The sequence below is a fragment of the Salvelinus alpinus genome, chromosome 1 (genome assembly GCF_045679555.1).
Source record: "Salvelinus alpinus chromosome 1, SLU_Salpinus.1, whole genome shotgun sequence".
In the NCBI taxonomy this organism is placed as follows: Eukaryota; Metazoa; Chordata; class Actinopteri; order Salmoniformes; family Salmonidae; genus Salvelinus; species Salvelinus alpinus.
Genome location: NC_092086.1, coordinates 17,262,069 through 17,289,810, shown reverse-complemented (window position 1 = coordinate 17,289,810; position 27,742 = coordinate 17,262,069). Strand labels below are relative to the sequence as shown.

Here is a 27,742-nt window from a genome sequence, read left to right as displayed (position 1 = left end):
TGTTTTTGATTTAATCAACCTGGAAAACCAAGTGTGTTGAATTTAGGCACTCACTGAACTGATCAATTAGGTCAGTTGGTCAGGTTTGTTGTCTAGCTGGATCAAAATCCTGCTGTAGGCTACCTGCTGCACTCCTTGAAACAGGTTTACCCCGGAGGAGTGTAAATGTTATATTATAATATTAAACAACCACAACATTCCCTGTGTGTGTGTGTGTGTGTGTGTGTGTGTGTGCGTGTGTGTGTGTGTGTGTGTGTGTGTGTGTGTGTGTGTGTGTGTGTGTGTGTGAGAGTAAATACCCAGATAATGGTAAGAAAGATAAACAAAATATAGAAATAATAACTAACATAAAGAAAATGACAGCATTGATACTAATACAAAGTCAAATATTTATTAAGTATGAACATTCTCAGTGATTAAATAACCTTATGGCAAAAAAAAAGCTTGAGGGTTACTACAATACAACAGTCAAAACATGAAAACACAACTACATAACACCCCTAAATACAGTTGAGGGTTACTACAATACAACAGTCAAAACATGAAAACACAACTACATAACACCACTAAATACAGTTGAGGGTTACTACAATACAACAGTCAAAACATGAAAACACAACTACATAACACCACTAAATACAGTTGAGGGTTACTACAATACAACAGTCAAAACATGAAAACACAACTACATAACACCATTAAATACAGTTGGAATGTAGTTAGAACTCAAACTGTTTCCATCAAACAGAAAAACAACAAAATGTTGGATCGACACATTTAGAATTCTAGATACGGCACTTAGCTTTTTCATTACCCATATAGCTGTTTAAGGTCATACCAAGGCAGAGTGCAGTATCAGTATTTTAGGGGTCATCAGTATTTTAGGGGTCATTTATAGGAATGTTTTTCTGCAGTGAGTGTAATGCAAGTCAAGGTCTCCTTGGATGAATGTCAACAATATTTATAACCAGCATTGTTAAAATAACTGCTGTAATTCAATCAGACCATACCAGGTCACACCCTAAAACAAGACAATGTTCAACTGTAGTCCATGAAGAGGTATTAGGGTTATGTGCACAGCTTTTCTGCCATACAATTGCAAACTGCTGCTACACATTTGGTCAAAGAGGAGTTCAGACCGAAATCAGGCTTAGTAGTAACTGTTATATCTTGTGACAAAGTGTCCTGGTTCAATTATCTGCTGTTATATCTTGGGACAAAGTGTCCTGGTTCAATTATCTTCTGTTATATCTTGGGACAAAGTGTCCTGGTTCAATTATCTTCTGTTATATCCAGGGACAAAGTGTCCTGGTTCAATTATCTTCTGTTATATCTTGTGACAAAGTGTGCTGGTTCTATTAGCTTCTGTTATATCTTGTGACAAAGTCTCCGGGTTCTATTAGCTTCTGTTATATCTTGTGACAAAGTCTCCGGGTTCTATTACCTTCTGTTTCAGAGAACATGGAGTTTCAAATTTGCTGTAACTACAAAATCTAAGTAAAAACCAAGGAAACAGCAGTAAGTGAAGTTACTGCCAGCTGCCTTTGTTCCACCATGTTTTACTGCAGTTACTGTGGGTTCCCTTGTTATTCAATCAGACTCTGAGTTCAGGCCATCCCACCATGACACCCACCCTCACACTCTCCATGAGACAGCCAGTGATACAGTTATCCAGGTGCCCAACTTTCACTGGGGACATGTCCCCTCCACATTCTGAAATTGCATTTTTGTCCCCCCCCCCCAGTTTTATCATTGGAATGTGATACAAAACGAGGCAACAGTGTGCTTTAGGACCATGTGGATTCCTCCGAGTGGTCGGGTAGGCTGTTTGGAGTGGTTATCCAACACATTTTTTAATAATAATAATAATGAAAAAATGATGCCCCCCCCACTTCTAAAACTAAAGTTGAATAAACATGACAATCCCACAGAAAAAAATATGTTTGAAATCAAATTGAAATGCAAATACACAGATAATGGTAAGAAAGATAGCAAATAAAATATTTAAAAATCATTTAACATCTGATAATAGACCATCTATACAGGTTATATGGTACAATATGTTAAAATCATTTAACATCTGATAATAGACCATCTATACAGGTTATATGGTCCAATATGTTAAACTCATTTAACATCTGATAATAGACCATCTATACAGGTTATATGGTACAATATGTTAAACTCATTTAACATCTGATAATAGACCATCTATACAGGTTATATGGTACAATATGTTAAAATCATTTAACATCTGATTATATACCATCTATACAGGTTATATGGTCCAATATGTTAAAATCATTTAACATCTGATAATAGACCATCTATGCAGGTTATATGGTACAATATGTTAAAATAATTTAACACCTGATAATAGACCATCTATACAGGTTATATGGTCCAATATGTTAAACTCATTTAACATCTGATAATACACCATCTATACAGGTTATATGGTACAATATGTTAAACTCATTTAACATCTGATAATAGACCATCTATACAGGTTATATGGTACAATATGTTAAACTCATTTAACATCTGATAATACACCATCAATACAGGTTATATGGTCCAATATGTTAAAATCCTTTAAACGTAATTTTTACCAATATCTTATTGGGCTCATTTCTGGAGGTGGAAATTATATCAACGCAACATGTAAAGTGTTGGTCCCATGTTTCATGAGCTGAAATAAAAGATCCCAGAAATGTTCCACACGCACAAAAAGCTTATTTCTCTCAAATGTTGTGCACAAATTTGTTGACATCCCTGTTATTTTTTATTTATTTAACTAGGCAAGTCAGTTAAGAACAAATTCTTATTTTCAATGACGGCCTAGGAACAGTGGGTTAACTGCCTTGTTCAGGGGCAGAACGACACATTTTTACCTTGTCAGCTCGGGGATTCAATCTTGCAACCTTTCGGTTACTAGTCCAACGCTCTAACCACTAGGCTTCCTGCCGCCCCGAGTTAGCATTAGTAAGCATTTCTCCTTTGCCAAGAAAATCCAGCCACCTGACAGGTGTGTCATATCAAGAAGCTGATTTATGTGAGCTAACTTCTAGCTAGCTATTCGCCCATCTCGCCCCGTTGCGATGGACCGTTTTCTGATCAAGAAAAGAGAAAAGAGAAATTTACCCACGATGGCTACCAGAACTGGAAGAAGGCGACAAGTTCGTTCAAGACACACAATGCTAGTGTGGAGCATAAATATGCAATGACAGTGTGGAATGAGTGGACTATTCAGAAAGAGTCTGGCTTAATAATATGCAATGCTCTAAGTAATGGACATTGGAAAATAGTCAGAGAGAACAGAGAGTATATGAGAGCAGTTGTGGAGTCATTGTGTTACACTGCATACCAGGGACTTTCAGAGAGGAGACATAGAAAACGACATGGCTGTCAACCAGGGAAACGTCCTTTAACTTTTACAGGTCATAGGCAAATTCGACAAAATAGTTGCAGATAAAATCCTAGAAATGCTAATTACACGCATCATGATATACAGAATGAAATACTGGGCAAACCCTCGACTCCGCAACCTTGCCTGCCTGTCCATACACACAGAAAGAACCAAGGCCCTGGATGTCCAGAAGATTAAAGACCCATTTGCACTGAACCACAACAACAGACACATCGTTCTTCTATAAAACAACACTTGGTGAGTAACTGAGGCCTTTTATTTATTGACAGAGCGCGCCTGTCCGGTGGGGGGAACATGATTCAATAAATGTACTACTGGTGATACTGTATATATCAATGATGTCGCTCTTGCTGCTGGTGATTCTCTGATCCACCTCTATGCAGACGACACCATTCTGTATACATCTAGCCCTTCTTTGGACACTGTGCTAACAAACCTCCAAATGAGCTTCAATGCCATACAACACTCCTTCAGTGTCCTCCAACTGATTTTAAATGCTAGTAAAACTAAGTGCATGCTCTTCAACCAATTGCTGCCCGCACCTGCCCGCCCGATTAGCATCACTACTCTGGACGGTTCTGACTTAGAATATGTGTCACGCGGAATGACGCTGGAGGAACGAAGCAGGTACGGGGAGTAAACATTTAATAAATGACGGACATAGAACGAGACAAGCAGAGCGTCAGCAAACAGAAACTAAGACAAAGGACAATCAACGCAGCAGCAGGGAACAGAGCAAGGGAACTGACAATAATAGGGGAGGAAATAAACAGGAGATAAGAGTCCAGGTGAGCCCAATAATGCTGATGCAAGTGACGAGGGACGGCAGGTGTGAGTGATGAATGGCAGGAACGTGTGATGCAGGGTAATCTGGCACCCTCAAGCGCCAGGGGAAGAGCAGGAGCAAACGTGACAATATGTGGACAATTACAAATACCTAGGTGTCTCGTTAGACTGTAAACTCTCCTTCCAGACTCATATTAAGCATCTCCAATCCAAAATTAAATCTAGAATCGGCTTCCTATTTCGCAACAACACATCCTTCACTCATTCTGCCAAACATACCCTCGTAAAACTAACTATCCTACCGATCCATGACTTCGGCGATGTCATTTACAAAATAGCCTCCAACACTCTACTCAGCAAACTGGATGTAGTCTATCACAGTGCCATCCGTTTTGTCACCAAAGCCCCATATACTACCCACCACTGCGACCTGTATGATCTCGTTTGCTGGCCCTCGCTTCATACTCGTCGACAAACCCACTGGCTCCAGGTCATCTAAGTCTCTGCTAGGTAAAGCCCCGCCTTATCTCAGCTCACTGGTCACCATAGCAACACCCACCCGTAGCACGTGCTCCAGCGGGTATATTTCACTGGTCACCATAGCAACACCCACCCGTAGCACGTGCTCCAGCAGGTATATTTCACTGGTCATCCCCTAAGCCAACACTTCCTCTCCTTCCAGTTCTTTGCTGCCAATGACTGGAACGAATTCCAAAAATCACTGAAGCTGGAGTCTTATATCTCCCTCTCTAACTTTAAGCATCAGCTGTCAGAGCAGTTTACCAACCACTGCACCTGTACACAGCCAATCTGTAAATAGCACACCCAACTACCTCATCCCCATATTGCTACTTAACCTCTTGCTCTTTTGGACCCCAGTATCTCTACTTGCACATTCATCATCTGCACATCTATCACTCCAGTGTTAATGCTAAATTGTAATTATTTCGCCTCTATGGCCTATTTATTACCTTACCTCCCTACTCTTCTACATTTGCACACACTGTACATAGATTTTTCTATTGTGTTATTGACTGTATGTTTGTTTATGTGTAACTCTATGTTGTTGTTTCTGTCGCACTGCTTTGCTTTATCTTGGCCAGGTCGCATTTGTAAATGAGAACTTGTTCTCAACTGGCCTACCTGGTTAAATAAAGGTGAAATAACAAGGTGTTCCATCCCTGCGACATCCACAATGGATAAGTCAATCAAACCGCTGTCTCACGTGCCATAACATTTTTATATATATAAATCTTGGCTGACCAACAGCCTATCGACCAAACAATCGACCAGTCGACTAAATGGGGTCAGCCATACACCTGACACAGGGACACTGAGGTGTCATAGTAAAACCTAAACCCTGGATAGAGGGGCTCAGTGAATGTGGAGGTGAATGTGTGCAGGTGGGTCAGTGTGTCAGAGGAGACTCTGTAGAAGGACAGAGTGCCGGCTGGCCAGTCCAGAAACACTCCTACTCTGTGGGAGCTGGAGGAGGGAACGGCTATGGTATTGGAGTTATTATTGTGCCAGGCAGTGTAACGGTTCTCACAGCAGAGCAGAGTCCAGGACTTGTCATTTAATCCAAACACACAGTCATTACCCACTCCTTTTCTGCTGATTCCTTTATATGTCACTGCTATGTAAGCCCCTCTCCCACTCCACTCTACCTCCCAGTAACAGCGCCCAGTCAGACCCTCTCTACACAGCACCTGTTTCCAGATCTCAAATCTCTCTGGGTGATCGGGATACAGCTGCTTGTCTCTCCTACGTGTCGCCTTTCTGTTGTCCTCAGACAGAGAGAGCTGTTCGTTTGCTGTGTTTGGGTCCAGTGTGAGATCACAGTCATCTGATGGGGACACCAAGACACAATATATTGTAAATCTTCATATAAAGTTAATTTAAGACTTAATGATCAGTACTTTCAGAAAGTATTCACACCCCTTGACTTGCTCCACATTTTATTGTTACAGCCTGAATTCAAAATTGATTAAATTGAGATTTTTTTGTCAATGGCCTTGTTAGGTAAATTTCTTTCAGAGTAAATAACTCACGGACGCTAGAGAAGCTTAAGCAAGTTTAATTCTTCCCAAAGGGTCGACACAGCTGTATTCAGACAGACATGTTCCCTCCATTACAAGTATATATACCCCACTTTAGACACTCCTCCTTCTCTCCAACCCTTACATCTTCTGGTTCCACAGGAAGAGGGTAACAGGATACTAAACCCTTATTACTCCCTTCAGGGGATCTGACCTCCTGACCTCAACCCCTCCTTCCCCTAATCCACAGATGTCCTCTCGTATCACCTATCACACTCCTGTGACCCCCTCCAGTCCACCCAGCACATTTCATAGCCACTCTCTCTTTCTACAGAGAACCATTAACTTCTCACTCCTTTATATACTATGCATCTGATCTATCATGTCTTTAATATCTCAATGTTCAAAGTTTAGCCGAATCCAACAGCCTATACACAATAACACAATGTCAATGGGTGATTTTTTTTTTTTTTTTAAATGAAAAGATAAATCCTAGAGGAAAACCTGGTTCAGTGTGCTTTCCTCCAGACACTGGGAGATTAATTCAATAACCTAAAACACAAGGCCAAATCTACACTGGACTTGCTTACCAAGAAGACAGTGAATGTTCCTGGGTGACTGAGTTCCAGTTTTTACTGAAATCTACTTGAAAATCTATGGCATGACCTGAAAATGGTTGTCTAGCAATGATCAACAACCAATTTGACAGAGCTCAAAGACTATTGAAAATAATAAATGGGCAAATGTTGCACAATCCAGGTGTGAAAAGCTCACAGCTGTAATCGCTGCCAAAGGTGCTGTTACGTTCGTCGATAGAAGGATCGGACCAAGGTGCAACGTGGTAGGCGTACATCTTTCTTTGATGACACCGAAAAAACAACAAATACAAAACGACATGCACAGTTCTGTAGGGCTGGAAAGCAACAGTACAAAAACAAGATCCCACAAACTAAAGGTGGAAAAAAGGCTGCCTAAGTAGGATCCCCAATCAGAGACAACGATAGACAGCTGCCTCTGATTGGGAACCCTACCCGGCCAACGAAGAAATAGAAAAACTAGAATGCCCACCCAAATCACACCCTGACCTAACCAAATAGAGAAATAAAAAGGCTCTCGAAGGTCAGGGCGTGACAGGTGCTTCTACAAAGTATTGACTCAGGGGTGTGAATACTTATGTAAATTAAATATTTCTGTATTTAATTTTCAATAAATTTTCAAACATTTCTAAAAGCATGTTTTCACTTTGTCATTAGGTTATTTTTTTAATCAATTTTGAATTCAGGCTGTGGCACAACAAAATGTGGAATAAGTCAACGGGTATGAATAATTTCTAAAGGCATATACTCTATGGTCATATAAAACACACACACACATCAAAATATAACCACAACAAAGTGAAGTCCTATTAGTGTGTAACCACACATGCATAACTCACTTATCAAGCTCTGAAACAATATATTTATTTGAATCATCTTGAAATAAGACTGAGTAATAACAAGCTAATTCTTCACAACAGTCAACACTCACATTTTCTCGGCCAAGGTTCGATTGTTTCCACTCCACCAGGTTCCACACTGTAGGGGGAGCCGGAAAACAGACAGTAAATGTACACACTCGCACACAAACACACAGGCAGACATTTTATTTGGAATCCCATTAAGGCGTCCCATTAAAGCATCTGCTTCCCAGCCGAAACAGTTCAGAAGAGTTTGTGCATATATTATGACAACATTGTAACGTTGTTTTTTTGGGGGGGGACTTCGGTAAGGTTTTTTTTTTTATAGCTGTTCGGGCACACAAGCCTAAGTTCGGGAGCCAAAGTCTACAGACGTGGCTGTTTTGAGAATGACACAAATATACATTTTCACAAAGTTTGCTGCTTCAGTGTCTTTAGATATTTTTGTCAGATGTTACTATGGAATACTGAAGTATAATTACAAGCATTTCATAAGTGTCAAAGGGTTTTATTGACAATTACATGAAGTTGATGCAAAGAGTCAATATTTGCAGTGTTGACCCTTCTTTTTCAAGACCTCTGCAATCCGCCCTGGCATGCTGTCAATTAACTTCTGGGCCACATCCTGACTGATGGCAGCCCATTCTTGCATAATCAATGCTTGGAGTTTGTCAGATTTTAGTTTTTTTTGTTTGTCCACCCGCCTCTTGAGGATTGACCACAAGTTCTCAATGGGATTAAGGTCTGGGGAGTTTCCTGGCCATGGACCCAAAATATCGATGTTTTGTTCCCCGAGCCACTTAGTTATCACTTTTGCCTTATGGCAAGGTGCTCCATCATGCTGGAAAAGGCATTGTTCGTCACCAACCTGTTCCTGGATGGTTGGGAGAAGTTGCTCCCGGAGGATGTGTTGGTACCATTCTTTATTCATGGCTGTGTTCTTAGGCAAAATTGTGAGTGAGTGAGCTCCCTTGGCTGAGAAGCAACCCCACACATGAATGGTCTCAGGGTGCTTTACTGTTGGCATGACACAGGACTGATGGTAGCGCTCACCTTGTCTTCTCCGGACAAGCTTTTTTCCGGATGCCCCAAACAATCGGAAAGGGGATTCATCAGAGAAAATGGCTTTACCCCAGTCCTCAGCAGTCCAATCCATTTACCTTTTTGCAGAATATCAGTCTGTCCCTGATGTTTTTCCTGGAGAGAAGTGGCTTCTTTGTTGCCCTTCTTGACACCAGGCCATCCTCCAAAAGTCTTCACCTCACTGTGCATGCAAATGCACTCACACCTGCCTGCTGCCATTCCTGAGCAAGCTCTGTACTGGTGGTGCCCCGATCCCGCAGCTGAATCAACTTTCGGAGATGGTCCTGGCGCTTGCTGGACTTTCTTGGGCGCCCTGAAGCCTCCTTTTGTGGCAGGGCTGAAATGCAGTGGAAATGTTTTTGGGGGGATTCAGTTCATCTGCAAGGCAAAGAGGGACTTTGCAATTAATCTGATCACTCTTCATAACATTCTGGAGTATATGCAAATTGCCATCATACAAACTGAGGCAGCAGACTTTGTGAAAATTTAAATTTGTGTCATTCTCAAAACTTTTGGCCACGACTGTACTCCCCTTTGGTCAACTGTAGGAATTCTTCAATAAAGTCTTTGTTGACATTCCTTCATTGAGAAATACTGCACCAAACATCGTAGTTAGATGTAAAACTGCGCGACTAAGATCTCCTCTGCAAAAACGTAAAAATCTATGGCAGATTTGAGTTATTTTAGATTCATTTTGACTACTTTGAGGCTACGGAGTCTCAAATGGACAAACAGTACTATTGCCACTCGTTCGGTTCGCCTAGCAAACTTTGGTTAGCTGCCAGCTGAACTGAAGCAAGATGAGGCCTTTAAAGGCGATGCACGGTCAATCCGATGTCTGCATTGGCCGTGCAACATTTACAGTGATACGGCCTGTGCAAAAGTCAGGGCATTCATACTTCTTGGGTTTCGATGAGCAGCGCAGAGCTGTTGTGAAGGGAGTTGTCACGGAAGTGAGCTTGTTTATACAGGACCTCCCGCCCCCACCTACCGTCAACCAATCATGTCAATGCAGAGCTATACGGAGCCCTCCGCATTGTTACAAAATTTGGCATAGCGATGCGGTACGGAGCTAAATTTGGCCTCGGCGAGCCTCCGGAGGCTCCACAATTGCATCAGACCCTCCATATGGAGTCTCCGACCACATTTTCAGATCAAGGATAAATTGTCTCTTAGCTGACGCCAATGGCGATAGCCTTACTGGGATCTGACACATAACAAAAAAGACATTACAGACAAAAAACAACAATTTATACTGAACAAAAATATAAACGCAACATGCAACAATTTCAAAGATTTTACTGTGTTACTGTTCACATAAGGAAATCAGTCGATTTAAATAAATTCATGGGAGCCAGGCCCAGCCAATCAGAATCTGTTTTTCCCCACAAAAGGGCTTTATTACAGTCAGAAATACTCTTCAGCAGGATGTAGAGGTCCTGGGCTGGCGTGGTTACACGTGGTCTGCTGTTGTGAGGCCAGTTGGACATACTGCCAAATTCTCTAAAACGACATTGTAGGTGGCTTATGGTAGAGAAATTAACATTAAATTATTTGGCAACAGCTCTGGTGAACATTCCTGCATTCAAAATGCCAATTGCACGCTCCCTTAAAACTTGAGACATCTGTGGCATTGTGTTGTGTGACAAAACAACACATTTTATTGTATTTGGTCAAACACAATTTTTTCCCAACAGTTTGCTAAGAGCTGGCAGCAAGCTGATAAGGTCGGCTGTTAGAACCAGTAAAGGCCGCTTTACCATTCTTGGGTAGAATGACTTTGGCTACCCACCAGGCCTCAGGACAGATATGACTGACAGGAGTGGCTATATAGTCAGCTACCATCCTCTGTAGCTTTGCATACACGTTGTCAATGCTAGGAGTTTAACAATATTGCAATTTTTTTTTATCCAACTTTACAAAATTAAAACTTACAATGCTGTTTTTTTTACATTTTATTCGTTTTTTTTAAATGCATGAATACGATGGCTCACTGTTTGTTGTTGGCAATTCCTGCCTACGTTTGCCCACCTTGCCAATGAAGTAATCCTTAAAATAATTGGCAACATCAAATGGTTTTGTGACGAATAAGCCATCTGATTCGATGGAGTTGAATTTGTCTTTCTGCCCATTATGTCATTCAAAGTACTCCAAAGTTTTTTTCCCATCAATCTTTATATCATTGATCTTGGCTTCATAATACAGTTTATTTTCTTTTTGTTGAGTTTAGTCACATAATTTCTCAATTTGCACTATGTCAGCCACTCAGATGTGCAGCCAGACTTATTAGCCATTCCTTTTGCCTCATCTCTTTCAACCATACAGTTTTAAAATTCCTCATCAATCCATGGAGCATTAACAGTTCTAACAGTCAGTTTCTTAACAGGTGCATGTTTATCAATAATCGGAAGAAGCAATGTCATCAAGTGCAGCGTCTGGATGCTCCTTATTATTCACATCAGACACACAAATATGTTTAACATCATCCACATAAGTCACAGGTAACTCTTTTGTATGATCTCTTATATACTATTTTAGGCACAGCTGTTGGAACTTTGGCTTTCCTGGATATAGCCACTGTGATCACTGCATCCAATGGGTACGGATACAGCTTTAGAACAAAGATCTACAGTATTAGTAAAAATGTGATCAATACATGTGGATGATATAGTTTCTGTAGTGTTTGTAAACACCACGGTAGGTTGATTAATAGCCAGAACCAGACTACAGGCACTGGTTACAGTGAGAAACTTCCTCACGCCGCCAAACTTACCCTAGTAAAACTGACTATCCTACCGATCCTCGACTTCGGCGATGTCATCTACAAAATAGCTTCCAATACTCTACTCAGCAAACTGGATGCAGTTTATCACAGTGCCATTCGTTTTGTTACTAAAGCACCTTATACGACCCACCACTGCGACCTGTATGCCCTAGTCGGCTGGCCCTCGCTACATGTTCGTCGTCAGACCCACTGGCTCCAGGTCATCTACAAGGCTATGCTAGGTAAAGTGCCGCCTTATCTCAGTTCACTGGTCACGATGGCTACACCCACCCGCAACACGCGCTCCAGCAGGTGTATCTCACTGATCATCCCTAAAGCCAAAACCTCATTTGGACGCCTTTCCTTCCAGTTCTCTGCTGCCTGCGACTGGAACGAATTGCAAAAATCTCTGAAGTTGGAGACTTTTATCTCCCTCAACAACTTTAAAAATCTGCTATCTGAGCAGCTAACCGATCGCTGCAGCTGTACATAGTCCATCTGTAAACTACCCACCCAATTTACCTACCTCACCCCCCATACTGCTTTTATTTATTTACTTTTCTGCTCTTTTGCACACCAGTATCTCTTCTTGCACATGATCATCTGATGATTTATCACTCCAGTGTTAATCTGCTAAATTGTAATTATTCGACTTATTGCCTACCTCATGCCTTTTGCACACATTGTATATAGATTCTCTTTTTTTTCTCCCATGTTATTGACTTGTTTATTGTTTACTCCATGTGTAACTCTGTGTTGTCTGTTCACACTGCTATGCTTTATCTTGGCCAGGTCGCAGTTGCAAATGAGAACTTGTTCTCAACTAGCCTACCTGGTTAAATAAAGGTGAAATAAAAAATAAATAAAAAGGTATCCTAGTGGTTAGAGCGTTGGGCCAGTAACCGAAAAGTTGCTAGATCAAATCCTGAGCTGACAAGGTAAAAATCTGTTGTTCTGCCCCTGAACAAGGCAGTTCCTAGGCTGTCATTGTAAATAAGAATTTGTTCTTTACTGACTTGCCTGGTTAAATTAAAAAAAATAGTGGACAGCTTGATGAAAACCAGTCAATTTTCAGGTCCCCAAGAAAGTACACCCGTCTGTTTTGTTGGATTCTAGCTTGGAAGAATAGCTTATTAGCTTATTTTTACAGAATAATAGCGAAGACATCAAAACTATGAAATAACACATATGGAATCATGTAGTAATCAAAAAAGTGTTAAACAAATCAAAATATATTGTATATTTGAGATTCTTCAAAGTAGCCACCCTTTGCCTTGATGACAGCTTTGCACCCTAAATATATTTTGATTTGTTTAACACTTTTTTGATTACCACATGATTCCATATATGTGTTATTTCAATGTAGAAAATAGTAAAAAATAAAGAATAACCCTGGAATGAGTATATTTGTCCAAACTTTTGACTGGTACTGTATATATTTCCGCCCGTCTGTAAATGTACCTTCTGACAGTGTCGGTGTGTACTAAGTTGAGGGTCTTAAATTTGAGTGATAGTCCTTAGTTCTTCACGTTGAGTCTATCATTCTAAATTTGGTTTGGATAATTTATCAACAGTTCTAATGATTCGGAAAGGCAAGAAGGAGAGACAGAGCACTGCTCTTAAACTGTGAGGACAAAGTGAGGGGGGTTGCACTGCTCTTAAACTGTGAGCACAAAGTGAGGGGGGTTGCACTGCTCTTAAACTGTGAGCACAAAGTGAGGGAGGTTGCACTGCTCTTAAACTGTGAGGAGAGCACAAAGTGAGGGAGGTTGCACTGCTCATTCTGCAGGTGGTTTCTAAAACTAATTAAATATTTGTAAGAACCCAGTGAGTCTAGGGAGGGTTCTTCCGAGGAAACCTTATCTTTTCCTGACCTCTGAGAGGGAGGTTATCAGAAAACCCACTAGATTGTAGCTTGGGCTAACCATTATTGGAACATTGATACTATGGGCTTTGTTTTAAGATGCCATCAGAATCCTAATGTTAAAGCGCATTAATACATATGGCTTTCTGGACGATACGGTCCAATGAATCACTTACAAGGCTCGTAGTCTGAGTCTTGCTTTGACACCTGAGGATGAGGATGAAGGAGAGGATGCTAGTGAGCTGTCTTTGATGATCAGGGAAGACTGGGTAGAAGTGAGAGGGATATCCAACAGGGAACAAATGTTCATACAGCCCAGCGAAGATCTAGCGTCCCATTGACATAGAACAGATCGGATGGACGGTCTTTGCCCCAATCTCCTTCTCATCAAAGGTGGTGTGAAATGATTAAACATGTATTCTCTCTCTTCCCTGTTCCAAGTCAATATGTATTCTAGGTGGCGTGGAACATGTGAGTGATCATTGTTCCAGATGAGGGACTGTTGGATACTGACTAATTGACTTGAGCAAGTTTTAGTATGTTTATAACTATATAATTGGCCTTGCAGTAGTGATGAACGTATTATGGGTTAGATGGAATGATCTCCCTAAGGGTGAGATAGGAGTCATATGATAGAGCTAATACTATAGATTGTGAACTATTGCCCTACAACACTGTCTTATCGCTTCACTGTTTTATATTATTGTATTCTCTCTACGTTTTGCATCATGATATTCACTTGAGTAGGAATGGGTTGCTTATTCTCAAATAGCTCTGTTTATGAGTCTGGGTAATTAACAATGGACTGAGGCAAGGTGCAATAATGTATACTCCCTACTGATAAGAAGAGATGGACATGTGTGGAGGAGCACCAAAGGCTCTGGACTCTGGCTGGGACGATAACACCACCTGCCTAGCCACAGAGATTCATTGTACATCCTAGACTCAGGAGGGGGGAGGGTTTGTCTGGGAAAACAGAGGCGAAGTGAGGATGACATCGCGTCCGAACACATGTAAAACCGGCAGCCTGAGGGGAAATTCTGGGTATAAGTATAGAGTAGAGGTCGACCGATTAATCGGAATGGCCGATTAAATCGGGGCCAATTTCAAGTTTTCATAACAATCGGAAATCGGTATTTTTGGGCGCCGATTTGCCTATTTATTTATTTATTTACACCTTTATTTAATCTTTATTTAACTAGGCAAGTCAGTTAAGAACACATTCTTATTTTCAATGACGGCCTAGGAACAGGCAGAACGACAGATTTTTAACCTTGTCAGCTCGGGCGATCCAATCTTGCAACCGTACAGTTAACTAGTCCAATGCTCTAACACTGATTACATTGCACTCCACGAGGAGCCTGCCTGTGCCGCGAATGCAGTAAGCTAAGGTAAGTTGCTAGCTAGCATTAAACTTATCTTATAAAAAACAATCAATCAATGACTGTCATTGCTCCAATGTGTACTTAACCATAAACATCAATGCCTTTCTTAAAATCAATACACAAGTACACTGCTCAAAAAAATAAAGGGAACACTTAAACAACACAATGTAACTCCAAGTCAATCACACTTCTGTGAAATCAAACTGTCCACTTAGGAAGCAACACTGATTGACAATAAATTTCACATGCTGTTGTGCAAATGGAATAGACAAAAGGTGGAAATTATAGGCAATTAGCAAGACACCCCCAATAAAGGAGTGGTTCTGCAGGTGGTGACCACAGACCACTTCTCAGTTCCTATGCTTCCTGGCTGATGTTTTGGTCACTTTTGAATGCTGGCGGTGCTTTCACTCTAGTGGTAGCATGAGACGGAGTCTACAACCCTCACAAGTGGCTCAGGTAGTGCAGCTCATCCAGGATGGCACATCAATGCGAGCTGTGGCAAGAAGGTTTGCTGTGTCTGTCAGCGTAGTGTCCAGAGCATGGAGGCGCTACCAGGAGACAGGCCAGGAGACGTGGAGGAGGCCGTAGGGGGGCAACAACCCAGCAGCAGGACCGCTACCTCCGCCTTTGTGCAAGGAGGAGCACTGCCAGAGCCATGCAAAATGACCTCCAGCAGGCCACAGCATCACGTCTGGAGGAAACCTGGCACCATCTCTACGGTGAAGCATGGTGGTGGCAGCATCACGTCTGGAGGAAACCTGGCACCATCTCTACGGTGAAGCATGGTGGTGGCAGCGTCACGTCTGGAGGAAACCTGGCACCATCTCTACGGTGAAGCATGGTGGTGCAGCATCATGCCACGGGGATGTTTTTTGGGAGACTAGTCAGGATTGAGGGAAAGATGAACAGAGCAAAGTACAGAGAGATCCTTGACGAAGACCTGCTCCAGAGTGCTCAGGACCTCGGACTGGGGTGAAGGTTCACCTTCCAACAGGCCAACAAGCCTAAGCACACAGCCAAGATAACGCAGGAGTCGCTTCAGGACAAGTCTCTGAATGTCCTTGAGTGGCACAGCCAGAGCCTGGACTTGAACAGCAGCCGAAACGCGTCGGTTTTTAAAACGTTGTTTCTATTGATATATATTGATATTGATCTATTGATTCCATACTAATAAAGGCATTTTAATTAATTATATGAAGAGTGCCTTGGTCCTCCTTTCTTTTTGATGAGAATATTAATCATATTTTATTTTCTGTTCATTTATAAGTCATTTCAAAGTTTGTATAATATTAAACAGTATGGAGTTACTATTCAAAAAGGAAGGACTGTTGGATTTTAGCTTAAAAATATACTTATTCAAGTTACCATACTAGAACTTACTGATTACATGTTGGGGTTAATGGGTGGATAAGAATTTGGTGTATGGAAAGGTACTGAGTGGGGAAGTCCAGAAAGACAAGGGGAAGTCCAGAAAGTTCATATTCTGTTCCTAAGGAGGGAGGCAACAGGCAACACTTTCAGTTCCTGATAAGGCAGGCCAGCTGAGGAACTAGGGAGGAGTGAGTAATTCAGCTCGAGGTCAAGTCAACAGATGAAGTGAGAAGATACCTCTGGGAGAGGTGCCAGAGAGGCCCACCCCAACGACCCTCCTACTACAGTCCTATCTCTCACATGCATACACTTCAACTCCCACAAAGGTTCTAGCATCAGACAGGGCCGTGACTACACCAGTGAAAGAACCACTTAAGTTCCTGCCTAGCAACAGAGATGTATTGGCTGTCTAGATGTGCAAGGAGTTGACTCCGCCTAGTAGGAGGATATAAATATATGAGCTTGTGTAATCATGCTTTGTCTTTGCAGTTGTTTGACCCAGTGGGTGAATAAACTTGGTTAGATCTTTTTCTAGACGTCTATTTGAGTTTTTACTTTGTTTGTTCATAAACAGTTTACATCACATACTCTATCAAGCATTTCACAAATATTATCTGGTTATACCCATGATACAGATCTCTGGTGAAAATGGGAAGGTGCACAGCAGAGAAGGAGCGAACGAGACCAAAAAGACAACATGAAAACAAGCGGACATAAACGCTCATAATAATGATTCTGCGAAACAGGCATTTGGAATATAAAATGTTTTATTTGACATTTAATGGGCAACATCTTATCTACGTTATCCTATGAACTTGAATGTAATAAAGTACTGTATCTAAATGTTTTTCTCAGGTTGTGGTTTGTGTGTTGGTGTGTTCAGACCTCTGACGCCGCCCCATACTGTTTAATACAAAGATGGTGATAGTACTATGCTACTCTGATCAACAGTACCTGTCCCTCCACTCAGGTGGTCTACTCTGATCAACAGTACCTGTCCCTCCACTCAGGTGGGTCTACTCTGATCAACAGTACCTGTCCCTCCACTCAGGTGGGTCTACTCTGATCAACAGTACCTGTCCCTCCACTCAGGTGGTCTACTCTGATCTAACAGTACCTGTCCATCCACTCAGGTGGTCTACCAGTACCTGTCCCTCCACTCAGGTGGTCTACTCTGATCAACAGTACCTGTCCCTCCACTCAGGTGGTCTACTCTGATCAACAGTACCTGTCCCTCCACTCAGGTGGTCTACTCTGATCTACCAGTACCTGTTCCGCCACTCAGGTGGTCTACTCTGATCAACAGTACCTGTCCCTCCACTCAGGTGGTCTACTCTGATCTAACAGTACCTGTCCCTCCACTCAGGTGGTCTACTCTGATCTACCAGTACCTGTCCCGCCACTCAGGTGGTCTACTCTGATCAACAGTACCTGTCCCTCCACTCAGGTGGTCTACTCTGATCTAACAGTACCTGTCCATCCACTCAGGTGGTCTACTCTGATCAACAGTACCTGTCCCTCCACTCAGGTGGTCTACTCTGATCAACAGTACCTGTCTCTCCACTCAGGTGGTCTCAAGCTTTATTACAGTATGTCAATCATCAACACAGATTAAAACAAACCCTCTACATACTTGAGTTTCTCCAGTCTCCAGTGTGGATCTTCCAGTCCAGCAGAGAGCAGTCTGACTCCTGAGTCTCCTGGGTGATTGTAGCTCAGGTCCAGCTCTCTCAGGTGTGAAGGGTTTGACCTCAGAGCTGAGACCAGAGAATCAAAGCCTTCCTCTTGGACTCCACAGAGCGACAACCTGCAGAGTTGAACATGATTTAAAACTTCTATTTTTTGATAGTGAAAAGAAAGTGGCAGCTTTATTGTCAGTCAAAGGGAGTGGATTGTCAGATTTACAAACTTTATAAACACATGTGGATCTGGTGAACAGTTATCACTTGTTGACCAACTACAGGAATACTGACCTCAGAGTCTCCAGTTGACAGTGGGGATTCCCCAGTCCAGCAGAGAGGAGCTTCACTCCTGAATCCTTCAGGTCATTGTTACTCAGATCCAGCTCTCTCAGGTGTGAGGGGTTTGAGCTGAGAACTGAGGCCAAAACTTCACAGGATGTGTCTGTGAGTTTACAGCCAGTGAGTCTGTAAATACAGAGTAAACAATTTAATATAAAACCATTACATTTGGATCTAATAAAAGGTTCTCACTTGTTGACCAACTACAGGAATACTGACCTCAGAGTCTCCAGTTGACAGTGGGGATTCCCCAGTCCAGCAGAGAGCAGCTTCACTCCTGAATCCTTCAGGTCATTGTTACTCAGATCCAGCTCTCTCAGGTGTGAGGGGTTTGAACTGAGAGCTGAGGCCAACACTTCACAGGATGTGTCTGTGAGTTCACAGTCAGTGAGTCTGTCAACACAGAGTAAATACCATGACAGACAGGTTGTATTAAAATGTTACGCTTAGCTTTCCCTGCTAACACTGTTACCGTGCATGACTAATGTGAACACTGTGCATACAACTTTATTTGATCAGTTTGAATTATAATTTGTTCAAGAATAATCAGGTATAGACTCCAGGTTTAGTTAGAGCAACACAATGTCAGGTATAGACTCCAGGTTTAATTAGAGCAACACAATGTCAGGTGTTGACTCCAGGTTTAATTAGAGCAACACAATGTCAGGTATAGACTCCAGGTTTAATTAGAGCTACACAATGTCAGGTATAGACTCCAGGTTTAATTAGAGCTACACAATGTCAGGTATAGACTCCAGGTTTAATTAGAGCTACACAATGTCAGGTATAGACTCCAGGTTTAATTAGAGCAACACAACATCAGGTATAGACTCCAGGTTTAATTAGAGCTACACAACGTCAGGTATAGACTCCAAGTTTAATTTGAGCTACACAACATCAGGTATAGACTCCAGGTTTAATTAGAGCTACACAATGTCAGGTATAGACTCCAGGTTTAATTAGAGCTACACAATGTCAGGTATAGACTCCAGGTTTAGTTAGAGCAACACATCAGGTATAGACTCCAGGTTTAGTTAGAGCAACACATCAGGTATAGACTCCAGGTTTAGTTAGAGCAACACATCAGGTATAGACTCCAGGTTTAATTAGAGCTACACAACATCAGATATAGACTCCAGGTTTAATTAGAGCAACACAACATCAGGTATAGACTCCAGGTTTAGTTAGAGCAACACAACGTCAGGTATAGACTCCAGGTTTAATTACAGCAACACAACGTACTCCAGGTGTAATTATAGCAACACAACGTCAGGTATAGACTCCAGGTTTAATTATAGCAACACAACATCAGGTATAGACTCCAGGTTTAATTAGAGCTACACAATGTCAGGTATAGACTCCAGGTTTAATTAGAGCTACACAACATCAGGTATAGACTCCAGGTTTAATTACAGCAACACAACGTACTCCAGGTGTAATTATAGCAACACAATGTCAGGTATAGACTCCAGGTTTAATTAGAGCAACACAACGTCAGGTATAGACTCCAGGTTTAATTAGAGCAACACAACGTCAGGTATAGACTCCAGGTTTAATTAGAGCTACACAATGTCAGGTATAGACTCCAAACCATCCACGATGAACATAGCTTTACAGGCTGTGAGTTTAAATAAAAGTCACTCAATTAAGGCCCATTATTATATTAGCAACACATGATGTACTGAACAATTATCACTTGCTGATCAAGTAAAATAACACTGACCTCAGAGTCTCCAGTTGACAGTGGGGATTCCCCAGTCCAGCAGAGAGGAGCTTCACTCCTGAATCCTTCAGGTCATTGTTACTCAGATCCAGCTCTCTCAGGTGTGAGGAGTTTGAACTGAGAGCTGGGACCAACACTTCACAGGATGTGTCTGTGAGTTCACAGTCAGTGAGTCTGTCAACACAGAGTAAATACCATGACAGACAAGTTATTATAACGGTACGTTTAGCTTCCCTTCCTTACACAGTTACCAGTGCACGACTAATGTGTACACCATTCATACATGGTGTCACGTCCTGATCTGTTTCACCTGTCTCTGTGCTTGTTGCCCATCTTCCCCATTATCCCCTGTGTATTTATACCTGTGTTCTCTGTCTGTTGCCAGTTATTTTTGTTCGTCAGACCTACCAGCTCTTTTCCCTTGCTCCTGTCCTTCCTATAGTTCCGTTTTTTCCCAGTTTCGACCATTCCTGCCTGACCTGACCCTGACTGCCATCCTGTACCTTTTCCCCACTACTCCGGATTACCGACCTCTGCCTGACCTGACCCTGACTGCCGTCCTGTACCTTTATACCCTCTCTGGATTATTGACCCCTGCCTGCCTTGACCTGTCGTTTGCATTGCCCTGTTATAGGAATACATTTTTGTTTCTTCAACCTTGTCTGCATTTGGGTCATATCTTAAAACGTGATACACGGCTTGATGCGGCAATTTTATTTCATTTTAATTGTCTTCTTTTTTTGTTAATTGTATTTATTTTTTCACCCATTTTTCTTCCCAATTTCGTGGTATTCAATTGGTAGTTACAGTCTTGTCCCATTGCTGCAACCCCCATACGGACTCGGGAGAGGCGAAGGTTGAGAGCCGTGCGTCCTCCGAAACACGACCCTGCAACGCAGCACTGCGTCTTGACAAACTGCCCGCTTAAACTGGAAGCCAGCCACACCAATGTGTCGGAGGAAACACCGTACAACTGGCGACCGTGTCAGCATGCATTGCGCCCAGCCCGCCACAAGAGTCGCTAGAGCGCAATGGGACAAGGACCCATCGGCCGGCCAAACCCTCCCCTAACCCGGATGACACTGGGCCAATTGTGCGCCACCTCATGGGTCTCTAAGGTCGCGGCCGGCTGCGACACAGCCTGGGATCGAACCAGGATCTGTAGTGATGCAGTGACACTAGAGAGGCCAGCAACAACTTTTTTTAAATCAGTTTTAATTATAGTTTAACTTCTTATGGCTGCAGGGGCAGTATTGAGTAGCTTGGATGAAAGGTGCCCAGAGTAAACGGCCTGCTCCTCAGTCCCAGTTACTAATATATGCATATTATTATTAGTATTGGATAGAAAACACTCTGACGTTTCTAAAACTGTTTGAATGATGTCTGTGAGTATAACATAACTCATATGGCAGGCAAAAACCTGAGGAGAAATCCAAACAGGAAGTGAGAAATCTGAGGTTGGTAGGTTTTCAACACAGTTCCCATTGAAATCCCCTTGAGATATGAATGAAGTTGCACTTCCTAGGGCTACCACTAGATGTCAACCGTCTATAGAAATTTGAATGAGGCTTCTACTGTGTTGTGGGACTGAATAAGAACCGAATGAACAGGTGTCAGCCATTTTCTGGTCACGCGCATTCAACATGATATCCACTTGCATTCCGTTGCACCTCAAGACACAAAGAAATTCTCCGGTTGGAACTTTATTGAAGATATATGATAAAAACATGCTAATGATTGATTCTGTACTTAGTTTGAAATGTTTCGACCTGTAATATAACTTTTTGAAGTTTTTGTCCGAAGTAACGCTCGACCAGAACGAGCGTTTGGATATGTATACCAAACGCGCTAACAAAAGGAGGTATTTGGACATAAATAACAGACATTATCGAACAAAACAAACATTTATTGTGGACCTGGGATTCCTGGGAGTGCATTCTGATGAAGATCAAAGGTAAGGGAACATTTATCATGTAAATTTTGGTTTCTGTTGACTCCAACATGGCGGCTAATTTGACTATTGTGCTGAGCGCCGTCTCAGATTGCATGGTTTGCTTTTTCCGTAAAGTTTTTTTGAAATCTGACACAGCGGTTGCATTAAGGAGAGGTATATCTATAATTCCATGTGTATAACTTGTATTATCATCTACATTTATGATGAGTATTTCTGTTGAATCGATGTGGCTATGCAAAATCACTGGATGTTTTTGGAACTAGTGAATGTAACGCGCCAATGTAAACTCAGATTTTTTTATATAAATATGAACTTTATCAAACAAAACATACATGTATTGTGTCACATGAAGTCCTATGAGTGTCATCTGATGAAGATCATCAAAGGTTAGTGATTAATTTTATCTCTATTTGTGCTTTTTGTGACTCCTCTCTTTGGCTGGGAAAATGGCTGTTTTTATTGTGGTTTGGTGGTGACCTAACAATCATTTGTGGTGCTTTCGCCGTAAAGCCTATTTGAAATCGGACACTGTGGTGGGATTAACAACAAGATTACCTTTAAAACGGTATGAGACACATATATGTTCGAGGGATTTTAATTATGAGATTTCTGTTGTTTTCAATTTGGCGCCCTGCACTTTCACTGGCTGTTTTCATATCATCCCGTTAACGGGATTTCAGCCCTAAGAAGTTTTAAGAGTTTATTTTGGTGTGCTTTATTTACATGAATACTTACAGAGCTTTCCTGCAGCCTCTTACAGCTGGGAGCAGTCTCCTACGACCCTCCTCTGATGTCTTGTATTCCTTCAGGTCAAACACATCCAGAACCTCCTCTGATATCTGCAGCATGTAGGCCAGCGCTGAACAGTGAGCAAGGGAAAGGTTTTTGGATCTGTCCCCTGACCTCAAGTACTCTTGGATTTCCTCCTGTACTGAATGGTCTTTCATCTCTATCAGACAGTGGAAGAGATTGATGCACCTCTCAGGGGAGATGTTCTTCCTCTGCATCACCTTAAGGGATCGGATCATTTTCTGGAAGCTCTCTGGACTGCTTTCTGTCTGTGTCACCAGACCTCGTAGGAGTTTCTGATTGGACTCCAGTGACATGCCATGAAGGAAGCGGACAAAAAGGTCCAGGTGTCCATTCTTACTCTCCAAGGCTTTATCCACAGCGCTCTTCAGCAGCTCATCCAAGGTTAGCTCTTCAGACGCAGCTCTAGACTTTCTCTTGAGGAAGGGCTTCAGTTCATCCATGTTCTTCGTTGTGTAACAATGGTACATGTAGACAGCTGAGAGAAACTCCTGAATGCTCAGATGAACAAAGCAGTACACCACTCTCTGAAATAACACAGATTCTTCTTTAAAGATTTGTGTGCACAATCCTGAGTACACTGAGGCTTCTTTGACATCAATGCCAGCCTCTTTCAGGTCTTCTTCATAGAACATGAGATTACCCTTCTCCAGATGTTCAAACGCCAGCTTCCCCAGCTTCAAAAGAATGTCCCTATCTGACTCCATGAGATCCTCTTGATCCATCTCATCTCTTCCATGATACTTCTGGTTCTTCAGGCTGGTCTGAATGAGCAGGAAGTGTATGGACATCTCAGTCAGAGTCGTGGGCATCTCTCTCCTCTTGTCTGTACTCAATATGTGTTCAAGGACGGTTGCAGAAATCCAACAGAAGACTGGAATGTGGCACATGATGTGGAGGCTCCTTGATGTCTTTATGTGTGAGATGATTCTGCTGGCCAGTTCCTCATCACTGAATCTCTTCCTGAAGTACTCCTCCTTCTGTGGGTCATTGAACCCTCGTACCTCTGTCACCTGGTCAACACACCCTGAAGGGATCTGATTGGCTGCTGCAGGTCGAGTAGTTATCCAAAGGAGAGCAGAGGGAAGCAGATTCCCCTTGATGAGGTTTGTCAGCAGAACATCAACAGATGATGTCTGTGTGACATCAGACACCATTTCAATACGCTGGAAATCCAATGGAAATCTGCTTTCATCCAAACCATCCAAGATGAACATAGCTTTACAGGCAGTGAGTTTCTTTGCATTGCCTATGTCTAGTTCTGTGTGGAAGTCATTTAAAAGTCTGAGAAGACTGTACAGCCGATCTTTAATCAAGTTCAGCTCCCGGAAAGGAAGCACAAATATGATATCCACATCTTGGTTTGCCTTCCCTTCAGCCCAGTCTAGGATGAACTTCTGCACAGAGACAGTTTTTCCGATGCCAGCGACGCCCTTCGTCAGCACGGTTCTGATGCTTCTCTCTTGGCCAGGTAAGGGTTTAAATATGTCATTGCAGTGGATTGCTGTGTCATGTGAGGTTGGTGTCCTGGATGCTGTCTCTAGCTGCCACACCTCATGTTCATTGTTAACCCCTTCACTCTCTCCTTCTGTGATGTAGAGCTCTGTGTAAATCCTGTTGAGGGGAGTTTGATTCCCTGCTTTTTCCATACCTTCTATCACACATTCATACCTCCTTTTCAGACTGTCTTTGTGGTTTACTATGGCTCTCTGCAGGTTGTCATCCACTACAAGGGAAGAGTAAAAATTATGTGTATCAGAGACATTCTTTGACAGGATGAAACATGGATCTTCCACAACTACAGTAACTTATATTATCTCAAATGATTGTAGTTAACTACTGTAAATCATATTGAGGTATTGACTTAGCACACGTGTACAAGTGGTATTACTGTTTTCAGAGACTCTTGCATCATCAGGTTCACTCAGGTGCTGTAGTACAGGACGTGTTCTGGATCTCTTTCTACACTGAGGACAGTCATAGTCTCCTGAAGGAGCAGGTTTCTCCCAATATCTGGTGATGCACTGTCTGCAGAACCTGTGTCCACAGGTGATAGAGACTGGATTCCTCAGCACCTGGTGACACACTGCACACCTGGACTGATCCTCTGGCAGAGTAGACCATCCACTACAGAGATAAAGGAGAGAGAGACTTGTAGATATTACTACTGATCCTCTGGCAGAGTAGACCATCCACTACAGAGATAAAGGAGAGGGAGAGATACTGATCCTCTAACAGAGTAGACCATCCACTACAGAGATAAAGGATAGAGAGATACTGATCCTCTAACAGAGTAGACCATCCACTACAGAGATAAAGGAGAGAGAGATACTGATCCTCTAACAGAGTAGACCATCCACTACAGAGATAAAGGAGAGAGAGAGAGATACTGATCCTCTAACAGAGTAGACCATCCACTACAGAGATAAAGGAGAGAGATACTGATCCTCTAGCAGAATAGACCATCCACTACAGAGATAAAGGAGAGAGAGATACTGATCCTCTAACAGTAGACCATCCACTACAGAGATAAAGGAGAGAGAGAGATACTGATCCTCTAACAGTAGACCATCCACTACAGAGAAAAAAGAGAGAGACTTGCAGATCTTAATACTGATCCTTTGGCAGAACAGACAGACAGAGAGAGAGAGAAACGTAATACTGATCCTCTGAAAGAACTGTATTGATGTTTGGAGTCATACAGTATGAATCAGGACCTTAGTGATGTTTAGAGTCATACAGTATGAATCAGGACCTTAGTGATGTTTGGAGTCATACAGTATGAATCAGGACCTTAGTGATGTTTGTAGTCATACAGTATGAATCAGGACCTTAGTGATGTTTAGAGTCATACAGTATGAATCAGGACCTTAGTGATGTTTAGAGTCATACAGTATGAATCATGACCTTAGTAATGTTTAGAGTCATACAGTATGAATCATGACCTTAGTAATGTTTAGAGTCATACAGTATGAATCAGGACCTTAGTGATGTTTGGAGTCATACAGTATGAATCAGGACCTTAGTGATGTTTGGAGTCATACAGTATGAATCAGGACCTTAGTGATGTTTAGAGTCATACAGTATGAATCAGGACCTTGGTGATGTTTAGAGTCATACAGTATGAATCAGGACCTTAGTGATGTTTAGAGTCATACAGTATGAATCAGGACCTTAGTGATGTTTAGAGTCATACAGTATGAATCAGGACCTTAGTGATGTTTGGAGTCATACAGTATGAATCAGGACCTTGACATTTACAGTAGATGGACCTCCAGTAACACCATGAATGTTTTAATGATCAGAATGGAACAAAGAACTAGATTGATTTGTAGATGGGTTTGTTAATCCATGGAAATATCTTCATGATAAATGACAATCTTGACTTTTCAGTTCTTACCATGGATCAGTATCAGTTGTAAAATCAATATCTGTGAGAGGAATCCATCAAGTAGTAGTAGTAGGAAGAAGTAGTAGGAAGTAGTGGTAGTAGCAGCAGCAGCAGTAGTAGGAATTGGTCGTAGTAGTAGTGGTAGTAGTAGTAGTAGTAGTAGTATACAGTGCCTTCAGAAAGTACTCAGGCTGAATTTTTTCTTACCCATCTACACACAGTGGTTGTGGTAGTAGTAGTAGTAGTAGTAGTGGTGGTAGTAGTAGTGGTGGTGGTAGTAGTGGTAGTGGTGGTGATGGTAGTAGTGGCAGTAGTAGTAGTAGTGGTGGTGGTGGTAGTAGTGGTAGTAGTAGTAGTAGTGGTGGTGGTGGTGGTGGTGGTAGTCGTGGTGGTAGTGGTAGTAGGAATTGGCCGTAGTAGTAGTAGTAGTGGTAGTGGTGGTAGCAGTAGTAGTAGTAGTAGTAGTGGTGGTGGTAGTGGTAATAGTAGTAGTAGTGGTATACAGTGCCTTCAGAAAGTACTCAGGCTGAATATTTTCTTACCCATCTACACACAGTGGTTGTGGTAGCAGTAGTAGTAGCAGTAGTAGCAGTAGTAGTAGTGGTGGTGGTGGTGGTGGTGGTAGTCGTGGTGGTAGTAGTAGTGGTAGTAGTATACAGTGCCTTCAGAAAGTACTCAGGCTGAATATTTTCTTACCCATCTACACACAGTGGTTGTGGTAGCAGTAGTAGTAGTAGTAGTGGTGGTAGTAGTAGTGGTGGTGGTAGTAGTGGTAGTGGTGGTGATGGTAGTAGTGGCAGTAGTAGTAGTAGTGGTGGTAGTAGTCGTAGCAGTAGTAGTGGTAGTAGTGGTAGTAGTAGTAGTAGTGGTGGTAGTAGTAGTAGTAGTGGTGGTGGTAGTAGTGGTAGTAGTAGTAGTAGTGGTGGTAGTAGTAGTAGTAGTGGCAGTAGTAGTAGTGGTGGTGGTGGTAGTCGTGGTGGTGGTGTTGGTAGTAGTAGGTGTAGTAGTAATAGTAGTGGTAGTGGTAGTAGTAGTAGTGGTAGTAATGGTTGTGGTAGTAGTAGTAGTAGTGGTAGTTGTGGTAGTAGTAGTAGCAGTTGTGGTGGTAGTAGTGGTAGTAGTGGTAGTTGTAGTGGTAGTTGTAGTCGTGGTGGTAGTCGTGGTGGTAGTAGTTGTGGTGGTGGTAGTAGTTGTGGTGGTGGTAGTAGTAGTGGTGGTAGTAGTAGTGGTGGTAGTAGTTGTGGTGGTGGTAGTAGTAGTGGTGGTAGTAGTAGTGGTGGTAGTAGTTGTGGTGGTGGTAGTAGTAGTGGTGGTAGTAGTAGTGGTGGTAGTAGTTGTGGTGGCAGTAGTTGTGGTGGTGGTGGTAGTAGTAGTGGTGGTAGTAGTGGTGGTGGTGGTAGTAGTGGTGGTAGTGGTGGTAGTAGTAGTGGTGGTAGTAGTTGTGGTGGTAGTGGTGGTGGTAGTAGTAGTGGTGGTAGTAGTAGTGGTGGTGGTAGTTGTGGTGGTGGTAGTTGTGGTGGTGGTAGTAGTTGTGGTGGTGGTAGTAGTGGTGGTAGTAGTTGTGGTGGTGGTAGTAGTTGTGGTGGTGGTGGTGGTGGTAGTTGTGGTGGTGGTAGTAGTTGTGGTGGTGGTAGTGGTGGTAGTAGTTGTGGTAGTAGTGGT

General features: G+C 42.3%; 2 protein-coding genes across 9 annotated transcripts in view; one reads left to right on the top strand and one right to left on the bottom strand.

Annotated features, from left to right (window-relative positions):
* The window catches only part of LOC139571038 (NLR family CARD domain-containing protein 3-like), a 388,726-nt gene that overhangs the window by 84,375 nt on the left and 276,609 nt on the right, over window positions 1–27,742 (top strand). The window lies entirely within an intron of this gene.
* LOC139571472 (NACHT, LRR and PYD domains-containing protein 12-like) overlaps window positions 378–27,742 on the bottom strand; it is a 278,699-nt gene continuing 251,334 nt past the window's right edge. For 6 of the 8 annotated variants that reach the window (XM_071394883.1, XM_071394665.1, XM_071394852.1 and 3 more), the window contains 6 exons: window positions 19,926–20,099; window positions 18,422–18,595; window positions 18,155–18,328; window positions 17,815–17,988; window positions 7,783–7,829; window positions 378–6,062 (listed from right to left, as the gene is read on the bottom strand). In XM_071394883.1, coding sequence (XP_071250984.1) covers window positions 5,524–6,062; window positions 7,783–7,829; window positions 17,815–17,988; window positions 18,155–18,328; window positions 18,422–18,595; window positions 19,926–20,099 — 1,282 coding nt within the window. In that variant the 3' untranslated portion in view covers window positions 378–5,523. Of the gene's footprint in view, window positions 6,063–7,782; window positions 7,830–17,814; window positions 17,989–18,154; window positions 18,329–18,421; window positions 18,596–19,925; window positions 20,100–22,614; window positions 24,416–24,580; window positions 24,817–27,742 lie in introns of all 8 variants that reach the window. The other 2 variants (XM_071394427.1, XM_071394751.1) reach the window with 2 other exon arrangements.